The sequence below is a fragment of the Camellia sinensis genome, chromosome 12, assembly GCF_055761805.1.
Source record: "Camellia sinensis isolate YWXY chromosome 12, ASM5576180v1, whole genome shotgun sequence".
Taxonomy (NCBI): Eukaryota; Viridiplantae; Streptophyta; class Magnoliopsida; order Ericales; family Theaceae; genus Camellia; species Camellia sinensis.
In genome coordinates, this window is record NC_138972.1 from 32,878,295 (window position 1) to 32,897,041 (window position 18,747).

The following is an 18,747-nucleotide window of genomic DNA, read 5'->3' on the forward strand; positions in this document are numbered from 1 at the left end:
ATAGCAAAAGGAGAGTAAATAGAAGAGCAAGAGAAACAAATCTGGAGAGTAAATAAGAGAGCAAAGAGAAAAGGAGACTTACCAGTTACCAAATCGGCGATCTGAGAGGATGATCGACGGCGACCGACAAGGCTAGCGACGGCGGTGGCGGCAACCGACAAGTTGAGGAGGAGCGAGACGGAGAGAGACGAGAGTTTCTTACAACTACGATGAATGAAACGAGATGTTGGGGTGAATTAGGGATGGTTTGGTTTGGTTTGGGATGATGTATTTTTATTTATTTTTATTTTTTTTTTGAACGATGGGATGATGTATTTTGGTGTCAATAAAAATAAAAATAAAAATAAAAATATTAAAATATTTTAAGATAAAATATCAAGAAAATTTTATATTATTATTTTTTTAAATTATTATACAAAAATTAATTTGGCAATAAGATTTTGTATTATTTTAATTTAATTCTTAATTTTTTTAAAAAAAATTTGTCCAATTTACTTCTCGTCATCTATTTTCAATTACAATCAAATGGAATTTGCTGACTTAGCACTAAATTTAATTTGGAATTTTATTTTACCTCCAAACTATGCCTTAAAAATCAATAAGCCCCCTAAATATAAAAAAAATTTAAATTTTAAATAATATACTTTACAAAAAAATAATAAAAATATATAAAATTCCTCATTTAGAATTATCTTTTTAAGTTTCAAATTATCCAAAGTCCATACTGAATAAACTAATTGAGTCGAAAATTTATTGGCTACTTTATCTGTATGCATGCACGTACTTGTAACTAGATTATTCCCCAAATTAATTTTTATAGAATCGATCGACTTATAGTAATTTCAAAATTAAGTGGGTAAAACAAAATTAAAATTCAATTATTGTCTAAAGAATTTATTTAATGTTTAAATTTTTTTTTTTTCATTTTTGAGATGAAAAATTCACCTGGTTCCAATTTTCTGAATTCAATTTTTTTGACAATGAGTTTTTTTATTTTTAGTATTTTTTTTTTGTTTCTAGTGAATTTAAATTATATAGGGTAGCATTCTGAGTTTAAACTTATTTTTATATAATTTTTTTGTAAACATTTTAAATATATATATATATATATATAAAGTTTTTACGACATTGTGTTCTTCAATAGAAAAGTTGTTTGTTTTTTTTGCATATTGATTTAACAGGTTAATAGAGAAGTCAGAAAAAGAAAACAAAAAAGGGAATAATTTTTTTTTATTCATTGTGTTTTCAATTTTTTTTTCTTTCTATATTTCTTTAAAATGTAGGTAAACTGTTTTTTAATTTTCAAATTGTTTCCAAAACAATAGTATTTCAAACTTTTCCAAAAAAATAAAATAAAAATTGCACACACAAAAAAAGAATGAGGATGTTCTTAAACATTTTTTGAAACACCAAAAACAATGATAATAATAAAATATTAAAAAACAAAAAAAATTCTTATTTCTTGGATGGTTGAGAATAGTAAGTTGAAAATATATTCTAAAAATTTACTTATTTTAGAAAAAATAATGAGTAAGGAATAGATATTCAAAATATTTTTTTTTTTTTGGGGGGGGGGGGGAGTAAGAAATAGATTTTTAGAAAAAAATTTCAATTTCAAGGTTTGATATTTGAATTTTTTTAGAGGAGATTGATTAATAAGTCTCATATTTTTTTTTCTTGTGATCCATTTAGTCATTTTGAATGTATAATGACTCATTTGTCCGTCACATTGGAGTATCACATTTGAAATAGTATACTAAAGAGTTTTTTAGTATCACATTATACCCGTCACGTTAGAGTTTCACATCTAGAAAAAGTACATTAAAGAGTTTTTAATTTTTTTAGAGTGTCATATCATATCTGCCACGTTGTCACGTTTGAGAAAAATACATTAAGAAGTTTTTTTTTTTTTAGAGTGTCACATCATACTCGCCATGTTGTCACGTTTGGAAAAAGTACACTAAAGAGTGTCACGTATCACGTTTGAGAAAAGTATATTAAGGAGCTTTAAATTTTTTTTAGAGTGCCACATCATACCCGCCACGTTGTCACGTTTGGAAAAAGTGCTCCAAGGAGTTTTCAATTTTTTTAGAGTGTCACATCATACCCGTTATGTTGTTACGTTTCAGAAAAATATACTAAGGAGTCTTTATTTTTTTTGAAGTGTTACATCATACCCGCTTCGTTGTCACACTTGAAAAAAATACACTAAGGAATTTTTATTTTTTTTATAGTAAAAGTTATGGAGTATGACATCATACTTGTCACGTTGTAACATTTAGAAAAAGTACACTAAAGAATTTTTAATTTTTTTGAAGTGTCACATCGTTGGAGCGTCATATTAATACTTGCCATATTGGAGTATCACATTATACCTGTCACATTAATAAAAGGGTATAGCTGTCCACCAGAACACTAGGGGTGAGTATGATCCGGATTGAGGTAAAATTAGGACTAGCTCGTTATCTACGGTTCTTGAAAAATTGGAATCAATCCAATCCGTTTAAATTGTGGAACCAATCCAAACCAATCTATTTAAACACGGATCGGATCGGTTTATGATGACAAATTCACATAATGAAATAACAAAAAAGATATAAAACATTTTAATTTCATAAAAATATAAACATAACATCATATTAGTTCCACAATAGTAACATGTCTTTCTACAATAGCGACATACTGTTTTAGAATTTAAACAACTATAAGAAAATTGGCTCCACCATACATATTTAAACTAACAAACAAAAACAATAAAAAAAGATACTATGCGGATTTAGGTTTGGGTTTATGTTTTATACGGAATAAGAGAAGACATTATGTGGGAGGGTGTATAATATAAATATAGACTATTTGTATACGTTCCGGATCGGTTTCAATCCGGAACCATGGGGTTCAATCCGGAACCGATCCGTGGACTACGAGTTTTTAATTTTTCAATCTGAAACGGAGCCATGGATTCAAAAAATCAATCCAAACTTACTGAATTGAACTGGACCGGATCGGATTACGGATTTTACGAATTCCTTGCTTAGCCGTACAAAACACTATTAAAATCACAAACAGAACCACACGGAAAGAAACTCTCCACTAATAGGACTTAACAGATTAATAGAAAAAACTTGAGATTAATTGGAATCTTGTTTGTGAAATGAGATTTATTGGCAAATACCCCCCCCTTTTTTTTTTGAATTTTTTGAATTAATTAATTATTATAATGATTCATTTCCTTACTACACCAAATGAAAAAAGAATGGTCTATTATTAAAATTATATTTCTGTCTATTTTTTTAAGATAAATTTGATATAAAAATATAACTATTTTTTTGAAGTGTTACATTATTATAATGATTCAAAATTGTTGGGTCAAAAAGGGAGGTGCTTTCACTGGTGAGGTTAGGTATGGTTCATCATGCTGTTAATAATCTGTATTGCATTGGCAAGTGTTGAATTAATTAAAAGGCATTCAGTTGCTCCTTTGGAATTGTCATTTGGAAAGTTGTAGGAGGTTTCCTTGTGTTATGGCTCAAGGATAAGTAATCAACACGTATTATTTGAGTATCATGTCCCACTTTGAAAGATGAGGTATTTCCTAATGCACCACTAGTCCCACCATGATCCTTCTATCGAGAAATGGTTTCATATATTTCTGATTTTAATTTTATGAATTTACTTCAGCATCCCATTTCCTAGTTTAGTCTTCTTTAGAGTTATTATAACTTTTTCTACAGCTATCCATTTTTACAATGTGCTTCAAATTTCTGAGCATCTATCATGTACTTCAAATTTCTTCAATGCAAAAAATTTAAATTGGTTCTTTTGAATGTGCAGTGTAGAGATGCTCGTCAAGATGGGCATTCCTTGGGTCATTCTTGGTCATTCTGAGAGGAGGGCTCTGTTAAATGAATCAAATGAGGTAACCCTTGTTTCATTCATGGTGCAACGATTATTCATTTATGATGATGCCAACTATGTTGTTGATTATTATTTCACATGTTCATAATTTGGGACATTTTCATTTCAGTTTGTTGGAGATAAGGTTGCATATGCTCTTTCTCAAGGTTTGAAGGTAATTGCTTGTATTGGAGAGACTCTTGAGCAGCGAGAATCAGGATCTACCATGGATGTTGTTACTGCACAAACTAAGGCAATTTCAGGTACTTATTTCAATGTTGTTTATAAAAACTTGTGCAGCATACTTTAAAACACTTTTGTATATTGTCTACCTAGAATCTGAGTCAGTGGGTTTCTGGTTTTCTAAATGGAGCTTGTAACGCCCTCAAAATAAAAACATTAAACCCAACAAATAAGACGAGCGTTGATAGATAAACTAACCACCTTCTATCATTCATTAGAATTCCATTACATAAGTATTACATGTTAATCTCATAACAAAATGCCCTACGGGCTTACAGCTTTCCAAGTTAACACTTGGTTACAACAAAGAGTTCTAACTCGTTTACACATTAAGCCCTTGGCTTGAAATTACATGTAATACATCAAAGTAAAACGACAAAACTATGCCCGCCACAAGCCTCCCAGCTATGTCCTTGGAGGTGGCATGCTTCCTGTACCTGAAAATGATGTTCCCATATAGGGTGAGCCACAGCCCAGTAGAAATACACTAAACCAACCATGGACAATGACTAAAACATTAGCAATTGATAGTTGGTCAACACTGATACAATCACATAAATTACATATTTATGTCAACGACTTACAAGTCCCAATTACTTTTCATTTTCCCTTTTTCAACAGATAAGCATGCTAGCTCTATCATCATTTCCACAGATATGTATAAAAACTATATCTCACATTCAGATAAGCATAAAAGCTATATCCACAATCTCAACAGATATGTATATCAACAATATCCACAGATAAGCATACAAGCTGTATCCACACTCTACAACAGATATGTATATCAACAATATCCACAGATAAGCATACAAGCTGTATCCACACTTCACTTCACAAAGATAAGCATATGAGCTCTATCTTCACTTCTCAGACAAGCATATGAGCTCTGTCCACGGAGTACATCCCCTATCTCCTCCAAATACCTATCCGGTTTAGAGGTACATCCCCTATCTTCCCCTAAACCGCGGAGTACATCCCCTATCTCCTCCTCTACACATAACGCATATAAACACATTGGTTCTATATACAATCACACAATACACACATTTAATGTATTCTATCAACTGTCAAATTCCATGACACATTCCATTGATTAGTTTCAGTTTACTTAATCATCAAGCATTGTCTACAACAATCACGACTATCCTCCACCGATAGCCCAAAGCAGTTATTTCTAAACAGAAAATAAATGCACAATGGATATTCAATCAACATTTCATTCCTTCATTCTTCTCAATTAATTATCCCAATTAATTAAACAATGTAATTAGGTCAATTCCCATAATTAACATTTTAACCCTTAGGTCCCATTTTCATCAATGATTCAACATTAATTCCATTTTCCATGCCAAACATGCATCTAGGTTTATTATGAATAAAACCCCAACTTTTGTAAAAATTACACAAAAGCCCCAAACCTTTACAAGATTACCCAACCAAGCCCAACATCTCAAAACACCAAAATTTAAAGACAAAACCCATAGAGAGGAGTAGGTTATCCCTACCTCAAATTCGGAGTCCCAAAGGAGAAGACGACAAAACCCAACGTGCTCCAAAACCCGTGATTTTCAGATTAAAATGAAGCCCTCGACGATCAACAACTTTTTTGTAAAGGCCAAAGGTGAGTAAACCACTCCTACTAGATCAAAACCTAGAGAGAAGGTAGTATCTAGAGAGAAAGACTCAACAATGGTGTTTTTGGAAAAGTAAGAGAGAGAAGAGAAAGTGAAAAAGTGATTTGAAAAGTCACAATTTCGGGACTTAAACCCAGTCTTCCGCTCGAGCTTAAAACACCCCGCTCGAGCGGCCACTCACAGACTTCCGCTCGAGCGGCCAACCTCCCGCTCGAGCGCAGAATGCACTCGCCCAGCACTTTTGCAGAACCAGGCCTCCGCTCGAGCTCCCAACCCTACGCTCGAGCTCACAACACTGCACAACAAGATACCGGAAGGATGTAATCTACGCTCGAGCGCCAACACCTCCGCTCGAGCGTACAGGCCAAAAATCTGGGCAACTAGTTTTGGTTTCTAAACTCAACCAACCTGTAACAAACCCGCTCAACACATCCTATAACTCACATACAAAGTAAGAAAGGATGTAAACAAGATAATAAGCAACTACCAACATCCACGGACACATGTCCGGATCACTATACAACAAGGGTAAACCCGGGATCGCTATAACCTCCCCCCCTTAAAGAATTTCGTCCCCGAAATTAAACACAAGTTTTCAAAAACAAGTTTTCCTCCATTTTAAACAATGTTACATTTTAACATTCAACAATTCGACCCATTACCGGTCATCCCATCCCTTTAACAAGAGACATATCACAATATGTAAACAACATATGTATTTTCAACATGCATCATCATTATGCACTATCCTTCCAGTTTCAACAATATATTTAACACATATAATGTCACTTTCAACTTCCATATGAGGCAAGTTCCAAAACATACTTCCAATAACCAAAACATTTTCAATGTTTCACAACTTAAGACATATATAAAAGCTCTTAAGTTCAACAAAAATGTAAAATTTAAATATAAGATTACATATCAACAAACAAGTCCGGATATTTCTCTCGGACTTCCAACTCACGTTCCCAAGTGGCTTCCTCCACTCCGTGATGTTTCCACAAGACTTTCACCAAAGGAATGGTCTTGCCACGCAGGACCTGATCCCGCCTATCCAAGACCCGAACCGGTCTCTCCTCATACGAGGCATCCTCATCTACCTCTAAATCAGTCCAATCCAACACATGTGATGGATCTGGCTCATACTTCCGAAGCATACTCACATGAAACACGTCATGCACTCCGGACAACTGCGGCGGTAAGGCTAACCGATAAGCAACCTCACCTATCCTCTCAAGGATCTCAAAAGGACCAATAAACCGAGGGGACAACTTCCCACTCTTCCCAAACCTCATCAGGCCTCGCCTAGGTGATATCTTCAGAAAGACATGATCACCTACCTCAAACGCCAAAGGCCTCCTCCTACGGTCGGCATAACTCTTTTGTCGACTCTGGGCTGTAACAAGCCTCCTACGGATAAGCTCAACTTTCTCCGTCGTCTCCCTAACCAACTCCGGACCCAACAAAGGTGCATCACCCACCTCGGCCCAACAAACTGGAGACCTACACGGTCGGCCATACAAGGCCTCAAACGGTGCCATACCGATGCTAGACTGAAAACTGTTGTTGTAGGCAAACTCTACCAATGGCAAGTGCCTCTCCCACGTCCCACTGAAGTCCAGGACACAACCCCGAAGCATATCCTCGAGGATCTGAATAGTACGCTCGGACTGCCCGTCAGTCTGAGGATGATAGGCCGTACTAAAGGTCAACTTAGTGCCCAAGGCACTCTGCAAACTCTGCCACAACCTGGCAGTAAAACGAGGATCTCTATCTGAGACGATCGTCACTGGGACCCCGTGCAATCTCACTACGTCCCGAATATACAAGTCGGCAAGATGATCCACCGAATCTCTCACGCGCATAGAAATAAAGTGCGCCGACTTAGTCAACCGGTCTACAACCACCCAAATAGCATCACTACCCCGCTGAGTCCTCGGAAGACCTACAACGAAGTCCATAGTGACATGCTCCCACTTCCACTCGGCAATAGGCAAGGGTTGCAACAAACCCGCTGGCCTCTGATGCTCGGCCTTCACTTGCTGGCAAGTAAGGCACTTCGATACGAAAACAGCCACATCTCTTTTCATACCCCGCCACCAAAACTGGCGACCCAAATCCTGATACATCTTAGTACCTCCCGGATGCACCGCAAGGCGCGAATGGTGAAACTCTCGGAGTACTTCCTCTCGGCAAGACTCCGGTACAAACAAACGGTCTCGGTATCTCACACTCAGGTCGGGATACACCGTCAAACCCTTCTCAACTTTCCCACTGGAGATCTTCTCTCGGAGGGATTCTACCTCAAGGTCACCTCTCTGTGCCTCTAACACTCTAATCATAAGTGTAGGCTGCGCAACAACAGAAAACAAGGCCGCAGCCTCGACAGATTCGCCCAGTAGCAAATCAAACTCGCCAAGTGTTCCCAACATCTCCCATTCCCGGATGGCTATACAAGCTACATCACTAATGGTTTTCCTACTAAGGGCATCGGCCACAACATTGGCCTTTCCCGGATGATAATGTAACTCAAAATCATAATCCTCGATGAACTCCATCCATCTTCTCTGCCTCAGATTCAAGTCTCTCTGTGTAAACAGATACTTCAAACTCTTATGATCCGAGAATACCTCGAACCTCTCACCATAAAGGTAGTGCCTCCAGATTTTCAAGGCAAAGATCACAGCTGCTAACTCTAGGTCGTGTGTGGGGTAATTTTTCTCGTGTATTTTCAACTGACGTGAGCCATAAGCTACCACTTTTCCCTCTTGCATCAACACACAACCCAAACCCTCTCGTGAGGCATCACAATAAACCGCATAACCCAACCTTCTCTCCGGAATAATCAACACCGGAGCGGTGGTCAATCTAACTTTCAACTCTTGGAACGACTTTTCACAAGTCTCACTCCACACAAACTTGACTCCCTTCCGAGTCAGCCTAGTCAACGGTGACGCTAACCTGGAGAAATCTTTCACAAACCGACGGTAATACCCAGCTAATCCCAGAAAACTGCGGATCTCAAATACACTCTTAGGCTGTGCCCAACCTTGCACTGCCTCAACCTTGGATGTATCAACAGACACCCCTTCCCCGGATACCACGTGGCCTAAGAATTTGACTTCCCCCAGCCAGAACTCACACTTCCCAAACTTGGCATACAGTCTATGGGCTCTAAGTAACTCAAGCACCACTCTCAAGTGTGCCTCGTGCTCCTCCTCAGAAGACGAATAGATAAGGATATCGTCCACGAAGACAACCACAAATCGGTCTAAGAACTCCCGGAAAATCCGGTTCATCAAGTCCATAAAGACTGCCGGTGCATTGGTAAGCCCGAATGGCATCACCAAAAACTCATAATGGCCATACCGCGTACGGAATGCCGTCTTCGGAATATCTTCCTCCCTGACCCTCAACTGATGGTAACCCGATCTCAAGTCTATCTTAGAGAAACAACGGGAACCCTTCAACTGGTCAAACAAATCATCTATACGGGGCATAGGGTACTTATTCTTAACCGTAGCCCGATTCAACTTCCGGTAGTCTATACACAATCTCAAGGCACCATCTTTCTTTTTAACAAAGAGGGCCGGTGCTCCCCACGGTGAAACACTAGGGCGAACAAAGCCCTTATCTAGCAATTCCTGGAGTTGAACTTTCAACTCAACCAACTCTGCTGGAGCAAAACGGTAAGGTGCCATAGAAATCGGCGCCGTACCAGGCACTAAATCAATAGAAAACTCTATCTCTCGGTGAGGTGGCAAACTAACAAGATCTTCGGGAAAGACATCCGAATACTCACAAACCACCCTCGGCAATACATGCTGGGTCTCACCACACTCACCACTCTCAAAGCTAGCAAGTAGACTACTAAGCTCACTTCGCCCTCGCGAATCATACCCCGGTGGCAAAACACTACCAACCCGGTCTCCCAAGAAATGGAACCACTCCCCGCTCAAGGTACATAATGTAACCCTCTGGCGGTAGCAATCAATAACAGCCCGGTATGACGATAACCAGTCCATACCCAAAATAACATCAAAACCCCTCATGGGCATGACAACAAACGGAAAAGGAAGCCTATAGTCGGCGACCTCTATATCACATCCTCTAACACCCTGTTTCAGAATCAACTCACCACCCAAAGGCGATACCACACAAATAGGAGATGCTAACTGTGCTAACTCCAATTCCAAAAACAGATGCAAATGCAGCAGATACAAAAGAATGAGATGCACCCGTGTCTATCAACACATTAGCAACTGAGTTGCAAAACAGAAAAGTACCTCTCACTACTGATGGAGCCGGTACTAAATCCTGCGCGGTAACAGCATACACGCGCCCCGTAGGCCCCTGGTCTACCTGCTCACCTCTCGGAGCAAAAGACTGCTGCACAGACTGGGATGACGAAGCTCCCGGATTGGCCCTCGAGGCCTGCACAGACTGAGCTGGCTGAAAACCCTGCGTCTGCCTAGAACCAGACGCTCCCGAAGTGGCACTCAACTGTGGGCAAAACCTCTTCATGTGCCCAGGTTGTCCACACTGATAACAAATCAAGAGCTGCCCCCTGCCCAAACTCTGACTCGGCGGTCTAGCTGAAGAAGAAGCAGCTTTCTGACCCCCACCCTTCTGCGGGCAAACAGAAACCTTGTGACCCAGCTGGCCACACTTGTAACAAGTGAATTCTCCCTGACTGCCTCTCCCCGAGCCTACACTAGGCACTGGAAAGGTCGATCTAGAGACTGCACCCTGAGACTGCTGAGGGTTAGAACCCCTCTGCCTCCTGCCATCACTCTGACTATCCTGGCTCCTCTTGGAGCCTCTCTGACCTTCATCCTCCTCCTGCATCATAAGCTCCATATGAGCTGCAGCATCCACTAGGTGTCTATACTCTCGAATATAAGACCCACCAACTCTCAACTTGAGGCCCCGCCTCAACTTCCGCTCAAACTCATAGCAACGGCGTTCCTCAGACGCCACCAGTTCAGGTGCAAACCTGGACAGACTGGTAAAAGTAGCCTCAAACTCGGCCACTGACAAGCCCTGCTGATTAAGCCGGCTAAACTGATCCCTCAGCTTCTCTCTTGCTACTGCAGACAAAAACCTCTCCTGAAAAGCATTCACAAACGCCTCCCAAGTACCACCAACACGAGCCTTCTCGTACTTCCACCATTGACCCGCATCTCCCTTCAGTTGGAAGGATGCCAAGGTCACTTTCAGTGCTCCGTCCTCGATGCCAAGCATCTCAAACGTCTTCGTTGTCTGTTCGAGCCATTCATCTGCCTTAAGCGGCTCTTTAGGATCCCCGATAAACTCATCCGGATTACACCGAAAGAACTCCCTCTTCAAGAAGGAAGGCCCTGTCTCAGCTGCCTGATTCCCAGCTCTAAGAATACCTAAAGCTCCTGCTATCTCTCTGGCCAAGGCACCCATAGCCTGCTGACCCACTGGCTCGGCCACATTGGCCTGCCCAACTCCCTCCTGCACTGCCGGAATCTCACCCGGTAACGGTGCTTCCTGCCTCGCAGGTCTACCACGCCTAGCACCTCTTCCTCGTCCTGACATCCTAATAAAGGTAACACAGAACGTTAGCACATTCATAGGTGTGCCGAAACTAAACTCTCACGTCCTAATGCATGGACAACTGTAATTCACTCCACATAAGCACATAAACACATAAGCACTTACGAATTTCATTTCCGGATAATGATAGTCCCGAGACGTTACTAGAGTTCCGGTTAGAAACAGCATTGATCAAGTGCTTTTCCAACAAGACTCCCAGAAACTCAAGGATCCAATCAACATCCTAGAAATTAAATCCCATACCCACATAGTCACATAAGCATGTTATCACTTAAGCACATAGCCTATGATACCACATCTAAGTCTCTATCAAGCGAGACAAACCCATTGTGATCCTAATCACTTCCCACGTACCCAAAGTATTCGAACCCGGTACGCTCTGATACCAAGTTGTAACGCCCTCAAAATAAAAACATTAAACCCAACAAATAAGACGAGCGTTGATAGATAAACTAACCACCTTCTATCATTCATTAGAATTCCATTACATAAGTATTACATGTTAATCTCATAACAAAATGCCCTACGGGCTTACAGCTTTCCAAGTTAACACTTGGTTACAACAAAGAGTTCTAACTCGTTTACACATTAAGCCCTTGGCTTGAAATTACATGTAATACATCAAAGTAAAACGACAAAACTATGCCCGCCACAAGCCTCCCAGCTATGTCCTTGGAGGTGGCATGCTTCCTGTACCTGAAAATGATGTTCCCATATAGGGTGAGCCACAGCCCAGTAGAAATACACTAAACCAACCATGGACAATGACTAAAACATTAGCAATTGATAGTTGGTCAACACTGATACAATCACATAAATTACATATTTATGTCAACGACTTACAAGTCCCAATTACTTTTCATTTTCCCTTTTTCAACAGATAAGCATGCTAGCTCTATCATCATTTCCACAGATATGTATAAAAACTATATCTCACATTCAGATAAGCATAAAAGCTATATCCACAATCTCAACAGATATGTATATCAACAATATCCACAGATAAGCATACAAGCTGTATCCACACTCTACAACAGATATGTATATCAACAATATCCACAGATAAGCATACAAGCTGTATCCACACTTCACTTCACAAAGATAAGCATATGAGCTCTATCTTCACTTCTCAGACAAGCATATGAGCTCTGTCCACGGAGTACATCCCCTATCTCCTCCAAATACCTATCCGGTTTAGAGGTACATCCCCTATCTTCCCCTAAACCGCGGAGTACATCCCCTATCTCCTCCTCTACACATAACGCATATAAACACATTGGTTCTATATACAATCACACAATACACACATTTAATGTATTCTATCAACTGTCAAATTCCATGACACATTCCATTGATTAGTTTCAGTTTACTTAATCATCAAGCATTGTCTACAACAATCACGACTATCCTCCACCGATAGCCCAAAGCAGTTATTTCTAAACAGAAAATAAATGCACAATGGATATTCAATCAACATTTCATTCCTTCATTCTTCTCAATTAATTATCCCAATTAATTAAACAATGTAATTAGGTCAATTCCCATAATTAACATTTTAACCCTTAGGTCCCATTTTCATCAATGATTCAACATTAATTCCATTTTCCATGCCAAACATGCATCTAGGTTTATTATGAATAAAACCCCAACTTTTGTAAAAATTACACAAAAGCCCCAAACCTTTACAAGATTACCCAACCAAGCCCAACATCTCAAAACACCAAAATTTAAAGACAAAACCCATAGAGAGGAGTAGGTTATCCCTACCTCAAATTCGGAGTCCCAAAGGAGAAGACGACAAAACCCAACGTGCTCCAAAACCCGTGATTTTCAGATTAAAATGAAGCCCTCGACGATCAACAACTTTTTTGTAAAGGCCAAAGGTGAGTAAACCACTCCTACTAGATCAAAACCTAGAGAGAAGGTAGTATCTAGAGAGAAAGACTCAACAATGGTGTTTTTGGAAAAGTAAGAGAGAGAAGAGAAAGTGAAAAAGTGATTTGAAAAGTCACAATTTCGGGACTTAAACCCAGTCTTCCGCTCGAGCTTAAAACACCCCGCTCGAGCGGCCACTCACAGACTTCCGCTCGAGCGGCCAACCTCCCGCTCGAGCGCAGAATGCACTCGCCCAGCACTTTTGCAGAACCAGGCCTCCGCTCGAGCTCCCAACCCTACGCTCGAGCTCACAACACTGCACAACAAGATACCGGAAGGATGTAATCTACGCTCGAGCGCCAACACCTCCGCTCGAGCGTACAGGCCAAAAATCTGGGCAACTAGTTTTGGTTTCTAAACTCAACCAACCTGTAACAAACCCGCTCAACACATCCTATAACTCACATACAAAGTAAGAAAGGATGTAAACAAGATAATAAGCAACTACCAACATCCACGGACACATGTCCGGATCACTATACAACAAGGGTAAACCCGGGATCGCTATAGAGCTGACCTGAATGTTAAGTTATTTTACTTCTCTCTGATGTAGAGTAAAACTATAGGGGATTCACTTTAAAATTTCTAGAACAACTTGTTCACCTTATGGTTGAATCATCTGAGAAAAATGGAACGAACTAGGGTTTAGGGTTTATATTCAGCTGAGAATTGGCCTCCTGCTAATGCACGATAAAACCTATCTCTGCCGTAGACTGGTCTTCCATTAGCAGCTGCTGCTAGATCATCATCAGACTTCACCTCCACCGGTAATCTCAGCAGCTCATCTTTTCTATATATTTACATAGACATAGCAATGGCAAAATAAAAGTAACATCAGTATATTTGAAACTAAATCTATTTAAATACCTTATATTGTTTTTTTTTTTTTGTTGATCTTTGAAGCTGAAACATTGAATGAAATCCTCTACTGGGGTAGCAAAGATAAATAACACTGCTGAAACAGCTCATTGCCGAGAAGATGCCAAGTATGTTAATTGTTTTCCTGTCTTCATTAGCTCATTGCCGAGAAGATGCCAGAGTTGCTGGATTTTGATAAGGATCTCGTTCATTTGGAAGCAGCTTCTAAGGTTTGCATTTTTCTTAATGTAATATGTGAATGAGGTGTCTTTAGTTGATTTGTAATATGTCAATTGCTTCTTTTTCTTTTTTTCTTTTTTTGCCAGATTTATGTTGGATCTTCATAGATGTGCATAGTTCTAGTTTCATGACAAAACTGGTGTATGTTTATTGACAGTGATGCTGAGATATAAAATAAAGGGGATTTTCCAATATTGAAATTTTAATCTTAGTGGAAAATTCAGTAGTAAATTTGGTTTGATTTTTCTTTTGTTAAAATCTGCAAGTTCTTGCTTAGTTAAGTATACTGACACATTTATCTTGCAAGGGAAGCGCAGTATTTTAGAGATGTATCTGTATGTAGGTTAGATTAGATGATGGAAGTGAAAATGCTAACATATTTTTTATTGCATGAGTCTAGCTAACTTGTTTAAGAGCCAAATTTAATTGAAATATTTCTAACAGTGTTACCAAAAAATGCTAATGCCTTAGAGATTTAGGGCTTTAAGTTTATAAGCAACTACTTGGTTTGTTCACAAGTTGCCGCACTTTATAAGCTGCTGCCTTTGTTTGGATGTGCATACGGCTAGGCAAGGTTATGTTCTTGTGCGTTTGTATGTATATATATATATATATATTTTAAAAATAACTTTTTATGGCATGCAAAATTATGCCGTGAAAAGTGTAATAATTTATAGCATGTAAGAAAATGTCGTAATAGATTATATACGGCATACAAATTATGTCATAAATATATTAAAAATGACCTTCTACGGCATACAAAATTATGTCGTGAAAAGTGTGATGATTTATGACATGCAAGAAAATGCCGTAAAATATTATATACGGCATACAAAGTATGTCATAAATATATCAAAAATAACCTTCTACGGCATGCAAAATTATGTCACGGAAAGTATGATGATTTATGGCATGACAAAAATGTCGTAAAAAGTTATATACGACATACAAAGTATGTCATTAATGTTTAATTTATTACCTTTTACAACTTTACCTGCATGCCGTAAATAATGCTTAACTTTCCACGGCATGTCATATAACGGCATTTGTGTGCATGCCGTGAAAGAGTTTTTACGGTATGCATCGCAAGCCGTAAAAATTCAATTTTGTTGTAGTGTATCCAACCATCTCAATTTTTTGTATTAATATTTTTATAACATGCTCCAAAATAGGCTCACCATACCTAACTATCCAACTCAAGAATTTGATTTTTCTTTAGTTCTTTTTTCTTCTTTCCAATCTAAAAAAAAAAAAAAAAAAACCCCAAGAAAAAACAAATTCTTGAATAATTTCTCATGTTTTGGACAAACTATCTAGTAATTGCAACTTTTCATCTCCAAGAACAATGAAGCAAAAGCTGGCCTAGATAGTGGTAATATGTATGCATGTTATATACTATATATTAAAATATGATCATAATAATGTACACTAAATCATTCCACACGTGAGAGGAGTTCATCAAATTAAAATATGAACAACTGGCCAAATTCTAACTATTGACCTATTTTTGAAATATAAATATTAGCTCTTGTTTACATAGGTTAAGAAAATTTTATATTTTCTTACAAAATGTATAATATTTTAAAACTTATTAATATGTGTCTTTAAGGTATGTGTTAATAAAATTATTAAATATTTTAAAAATAAGTAACAAATGTTACGGACAAATGCATTTATAGAGCATTTGTCACCACTTCTTTTCATTTTTCTATGTGATTATGTGAATTGTCATCCCTAATTACAACAAAGGCAACAACAGTGTACTTTGAACATCGGCTGGACTGGAGATCTTAGAGGTAGCCCAAAGGCCACACAAGAAATTAGCAAAATTCTTTTCAATTAATAATCAAAAAAATACATCATGAGTTATAATCAAATCATAATTTATATATATTATAAATTTTTTCGTTATTTTTATTTTTTTCAGAAAAAAATATTTTGATATAAGTGAAATTCATAATTTTTTGATAAATTAGATTAATACAAATGATGATTTGATTTCAAGTTAAAAATGTAAATTTTTTAAAAATTATTTTTAAATTTTTTTTTTTTAAGCCTTTTACAAAGGATAACACATGTAGTGACATAAATTTTTATCGATCATTAGCAAATCTATTTGTAATTTGGCTTTCAGTTGTTAGAATTTTTTTACACAAAATATTAAGATTCAAAATTAATTTTTCATTTTAAAAATAAATTATCATGTATCGCACAAAATATCTACTAGTTAATTAATAAAGAGATTGAGATAAAAAATGTGAAAATGTTCCATCCCCTAATTTCAATTTCAAGGTTTGATATGATATATATATATATATATCACTCATATACTTTTGCATTATCTTTGAATTTTTTTGGAGGAGATTGACTAATAAGTCTCATATTTTTTTTTTTCTTGTGATCCATTTAGTCATTTTGAATGTATAATGACTCATTTGTCCGTCACATTGGAGTATCACATTTGAAATAGTATACTAAAGAGTTTTTTAGTGTCACATTATACCCGTCACGTTAGAGTTTCACATTTAGAAAAAGTACATTAAAGAGTTTTTAATTTTTTTATATCATACCTGCCATGTTGGAGTGTCATATCATATCTGCCACGTTGTCACGTTTGAGAAAAATACATTAAGAAGTTTTTTTAAAATTTTTTTAGAGCGTTACATCATATTCGCCATGTTACGTTTGGGAAAAGTATACTAAAGAGTGTCACGTATCACGTTTCAGAAAAGTATATTAAGGAGTTTTAAATTTTTTTTAGAGTGCCACATCATACCCGCCACGTTGTCACGTTTGGAAAAAGTGCTCCAAGGAGTTTTCAATTTTTTCTAGAGTGTTACATCATACCCGCCTCGTTGTTACACTTGGGAAAAATACACTAAGGAATTTTTATTTTTTTTATTTTTATTTTTTTTAAGTAAAAGTTATGGAGTATGACATCATACTTGTCACGTTGTAACATTTAAGAAAAGTACACTAAAGAATTTTTAATTTTTTTAAAGTGTCACATCGTTGGAGTGTCATATTAATACTTGCCATATTGGAGTATCACATTATACCTGTCACATTAATAAAAGGGTATAGCTGTCCACCAGAACACTAGGGGTGAGTATGGTCCGGATTGAGATAAAATTAGGACTAGCCCGTTATCTACGGTTCTTGAAAAATTGGAACCAATCCAATCTGTTTAAATCGTGGAACCAATCCGAACCAATCTATTTAAACACGTATCAAATCGATTTAGGACCACAGATTCACATAATTAAATAACAAAAAAGATATAAAACATTTTAATTTCATAAAAACATAAACATAGCATCATTTTAGTTCCACAATAGTAACATGTCTTTCCACAATAGCGACATACTGTTTTAGAATTTAAACAACCATATGAAAACTAGTTCCACCATAAATATTTAAATTAACAAACAAAAACAATAAAAAAAAAAATACTATGCGGATTTAGGTTTGGGTTTATGTTTTATACGGAATAAGAGAAAACATTATGTGGGAGGGTGTATAATATAAATATAGGCTATTTGTATACGGTCCGGATCGGTTTCAATTCGGAACCATGGGTTCAATTCGGAACCGATCCATGGACTACGAATTTTTAATTTTTCAATCCGAAACGGAACCATGGATTAAAAAAATCAATCCAAACCTACTGAATTGAACTGGACCGGATCGGATTACGGATTTTACGAATTCCTTGCTTAGCCCCACAAAACACTATTAAAATCACAAATAGAACCACACGGAAATACACTCTCCACTAATAGGACTTAACAGATTAATAGAAAAAACTTGAGATTAATTGGAATCTTGTTTGCGAGATGAGATTTATTGGCAAATATCCCCCTTTTTTTTTTTGAATTTTTTGAATTAATTAATTATTTTTTTTTTCATATTTATCAAATCTCTTTTATTACAAATGTTTGGGGTCTGTTTGATAATGTTTACGTTTTTCAGTTTATATTTACAAAAATTTTATTTGGTTTTTGTTTATTTTTTATTTATTTTTAGAAAAACATAAATTACAAACACGTTTGGTAATTGACAAAATATTTAAAAAAATTTAAAAATATAAAAAAGAGTGAGAAATGGCAAGTGGTGACAAGTGGCGGCGGAAAACAGTGGTGGAAAGTGGTGACGATGGGTAGCGAGTGGTGGTGGGTGGTGGCGGGTGGGTGGGTGACGGTGGCAGGTGGTGGGTGGTAGCAAGTGGGTGGTGGTGGTGGCGGGTGGTGGCAGATGGGTGGTGGTGGTGGGTGGGTGGGTGGGTGACGGTGGCGGGTGGTGGGTGGTAGCGAGTGGGTGGTGGTGGTGGTGGTGGTGGTGGCGGGTTGTGGGT

The 18,747-nt window shown here is 37.5% G+C and overlaps 2 protein-coding genes across 9 annotated transcripts in view; one reads left to right on the forward strand and one right to left on the reverse strand.

Moving 5' to 3' along the window:
• Positions 1-308, reverse strand: part of LOC145804441 (putative F-box protein At1g32420) — a 187,816-nt gene extending 187,508 nt beyond the window's left edge. For 6 of the 8 annotated variants that reach the window (XM_082898305.1, XM_082898302.1, XM_082898310.1 and 3 more), the window contains exon 1: positions 83-256. The gene's annotated coding sequence lies outside the window, so the exon portion shown is untranslated. Of the gene's footprint in view, positions 1-82 lie in introns of all 8 variants that reach the window. The other 2 variants (XM_082898304.1, XM_082898303.1) reach the window with 2 other exon arrangements.
• A 3,039-nt stretch (positions 309-3,347) lies between these two features.
• LOC145803482 (triosephosphate isomerase, cytosolic-like) lies at positions 3,348-14,663 on the forward strand. Its single transcript, XM_082896763.1, has 4 exons — positions 3,348-3,400; positions 3,832-3,916; positions 4,025-4,157; positions 14,199-14,663. The coding sequence occupies exons 1-4, from the start codon at positions 3,348-3,350 to the stop codon at positions 14,243-14,245; spliced, it is 318 nt and encodes a 105-aa protein (XP_082752889.1). The 3' UTR covers positions 14,246-14,663.
• Positions 14,664-18,747: the final 4,084 nt, after the last annotated feature.